Consider the following 2919-nt stretch of genomic DNA (forward strand, 5'->3'; position numbering starts at 1 on the left):
TGCGCGTAAGACGGACCAATCTTCAATATGATTGACTTGAAACTGGTGGAATTGGAAATAAAACTCAAAGCTCTATCTTATGTCAAAATATGAGTTCAATCACACCACGAGAAGGTGTCCATCTGTTGCTAATCTTCTGCGCGACTGCGCAGTTCTGCATCTCAAAAAGCTCATTAATCTTCAAAGTTCTACAAAATGCACATAGACCTGTAAATGACCTAAAACATACTCTAGACTCTAAATATGGCCTATAACATGGCCTATAAGTGATAAATAATGGGACCTATCAAACATCCTTTCACATAAATTCAGTCTTTCTTCTTGTTATATGTATCCAGATCAATGATAAACGTCTTTCAAATAACTCACCATTGAATTCGTTACATTTAATACGTGCCAAATTTAGATTAAACATGTGACAGATGTAATATTTAAAAAAAAAACTGTATTTTGAATTGAACTAAGACTAATTTGTAGTCTATTTATTTAGCAATATCTAAAAAAGTGATCATGTGAATTGGATGAGTGGTGACTGAACTTGAAAAAATCCTAAAAATAGCCGTTTGTTTCTTAATGTTCCACCTCATCCTTTGATATCTCAAAAACGTTTGTCAATTTCTTGTGTGGATGGGGGAGGGAGAAAGGAGAACGTAAAAGAAGGAAGACACGAAATTAACACAAAAGGATTTGGTTGGTTTGCTTTTAAAATGCTAAATGACAGATGAATACGGGTAAAAAGGCGTGACACCCGTATATATTTATTTCAATTTACTCCGGATCTCATCATCTCAAAGCTTCACATCGATGGAGGGCTCGTCTAAAAATAATAAGCGAAAAAAAATAGATGAGCATATGAAGAAAAACAAGAAGAGACATGTGATCAACAATAGTATTAACTTAAATCCTGAGGAAAAGATGATACGCGAAAGAACTGAGAAATCCGGGCAGGAGAGTTTCGGAGTGTTTGAGTTTCCGTGGATGAAAGATAGCATGATCTCCACCTCCCTTGATTGGAGTCTACCGGGATCTCCTTTTCCGTTCATAGATGATGGAAATGACATGTTTGAAGGGAGTAGTGAACTGAGGTTGCCAGTGAAAAGGTTTAGTAATGATATGTTGGAGTTTGAGGCATTTGAATTCATTTGGACTTCTATTTACGATTAGACTGAAATTTTTTTTTTAACGTTGTACTAAGAACAGCGTTGAGGCTGTCCAGAACCAAACAAGATTTCTGAGGATTTTTTTATTTCTTTTCTATTTCGTTTCTATCGTGTTTGTTGATATGTAAAAGAGAGTATATAGGATTTAGTGATTAATAAACAAGTGCATTAATCATATTCGGCAAAGATAATTGTAACACCCGTATTTTTCGAAATAATTTAAATAAATAAAAAATCTGAAATCTTCATTTATTACTTTTCAAAAGTCAACTCCAAAATCGTAAATCCAATAAATAGTCATCAATTAAAATAACATAATAAATCCCGAAAATATCGATAAAAGCATAAAATCCGAAAATCTGAAAAAGACAGAAATAAAACTCCCAAAGCACCAGTCCGATAGCAATCACTCCTGCTCGTCAGTCTCACCTGAACGGGAAAGGAATAGGAGGGGTGAGTAACAGGGGAGTTACTCCGTGAGGTATGGGATGCTAAATACGCAAACCACTGACTTGAGTAATAGAACTCCCACTATAGAAGTTTAGCTCTAACTGATCTTCATGGTGTTCTTCATTGCCACCTTCATCTACCACGTGTGTCCCACTTTGATCAGGATGATCCAAGTCTTGATTATCAGCATCATTTCTGTTCCCTCCCTCATGATCAATATGGGGCTGTTCTTCAGCTTCGTGTACTCCTGATGAGTGCTCCTATTGCTGATCCCGGGATACACCAATCCCAAGTCCTTCCAGTATATGTCTCAAGCATGTAGCTCGATATGATGGACACGAAAGATCCTTCAATTCTTTCCATTCTTTTTCCTCATAATAGCTCTTCTCTTCAAAGAACATGACATCTCTAGATACAAGTACCCTCCTGGTCTCTGCATTGAAGCACTTGTATCCTTTTTGTGTAGTTGAGTACCCAATCATCATAGCCCTCACACTCCTAGCTTCAAGCTTGTTTCTTGTCTCTCCCAGAACCAGAACAAAGCTTACACATCCAAATACCCTCAAATGATCTAAAATTGGCTTGCTCTTGTTTAGAACTTCATAAGGTGGCTGATCCTCCAAGACTCTGGTTGGTATCCTATTTATCAGATAACAAGTAGTAATCATAGCATCACTCCAGAATCTCTTTCCCACACTCATTTGAAATATCATCGACCTTGCCACCTCCATAAGATGCCGGTTCTTTCTCTCGGCAACTCCATTCTGTCGAGGAGTGTAAAGACAACTTGTCTGATGAAGGATTCCATGTTGAGCTAGGTGATTCCTTAATGCATGGCCAATATACTCTCCACCATTATCAGACCTGAAAATCTTAATCTTGGCATTATACTGGTTAAATACATAGGATTGAAAGTTTTTAAATGCATCAAGAACCTTATCCTTAGTTTTAATGAGTGTTATCAAGGTGTATTTCGATTTTTCATCTATGAATGTGACAAAGTACTTGTAATTATCTCTAGATAAACAAGGAGCAGTCCATACATCAGAGTGAATAAGATCAAAGCATTTATCATAGATAGTAGTAGATCTTTTAAATACAGTCTTACAATGTTTTCCCAAAACACAAGCCTCACAATCATTATTTTTAAACATGACATATGGTAACATAAAGCTCAAGGCTCTAACATGTGGATGTCCTAGCCTAGAACGCCATAATGCACCTTTACTTAAAACATAACTCAACAAGCAACTAGAAATAGAAATAGAAATAGAAATAGGGGAAATGTCTTCAAGCAGATAAAGATCTC

General features: G+C 36.4%; 1 protein-coding gene across 1 annotated transcript; it reads left to right on the forward strand.

The window, feature by feature from the left end:
• The first annotated feature begins 596 nt into the window (after positions 1-596).
• BNAC03G54140D lies at positions 597-2479 on the forward strand. The gene has a single exon (XM_013846164.3). It carries the CDS (start codon positions 805-807, stop codon positions 1162-1164), a length of 360 nt encoding a protein of 119 aa, XP_013701618.1. The 5' UTR covers positions 597-804; the 3' UTR covers positions 1165-2479.
• Positions 2480-2919: the final 440 nt, after the last annotated feature.

This window comes from Brassica napus, chromosome C3 (assembly GCF_020379485.1).
Source record: "Brassica napus cultivar Da-Ae chromosome C3, Da-Ae, whole genome shotgun sequence".
Taxonomy (NCBI): domain Eukaryota; kingdom Viridiplantae; phylum Streptophyta; class Magnoliopsida; order Brassicales; family Brassicaceae; genus Brassica; species Brassica napus.

Coding starts and splice junctions, on each gene's coding strand:
- BNAC03G54140D (XM_013846164.3), top strand. CDS start 805: ATGGAGGGCTCGTCTAAAAATAATAAGCGAAAAAAAATAGATGAGCAT.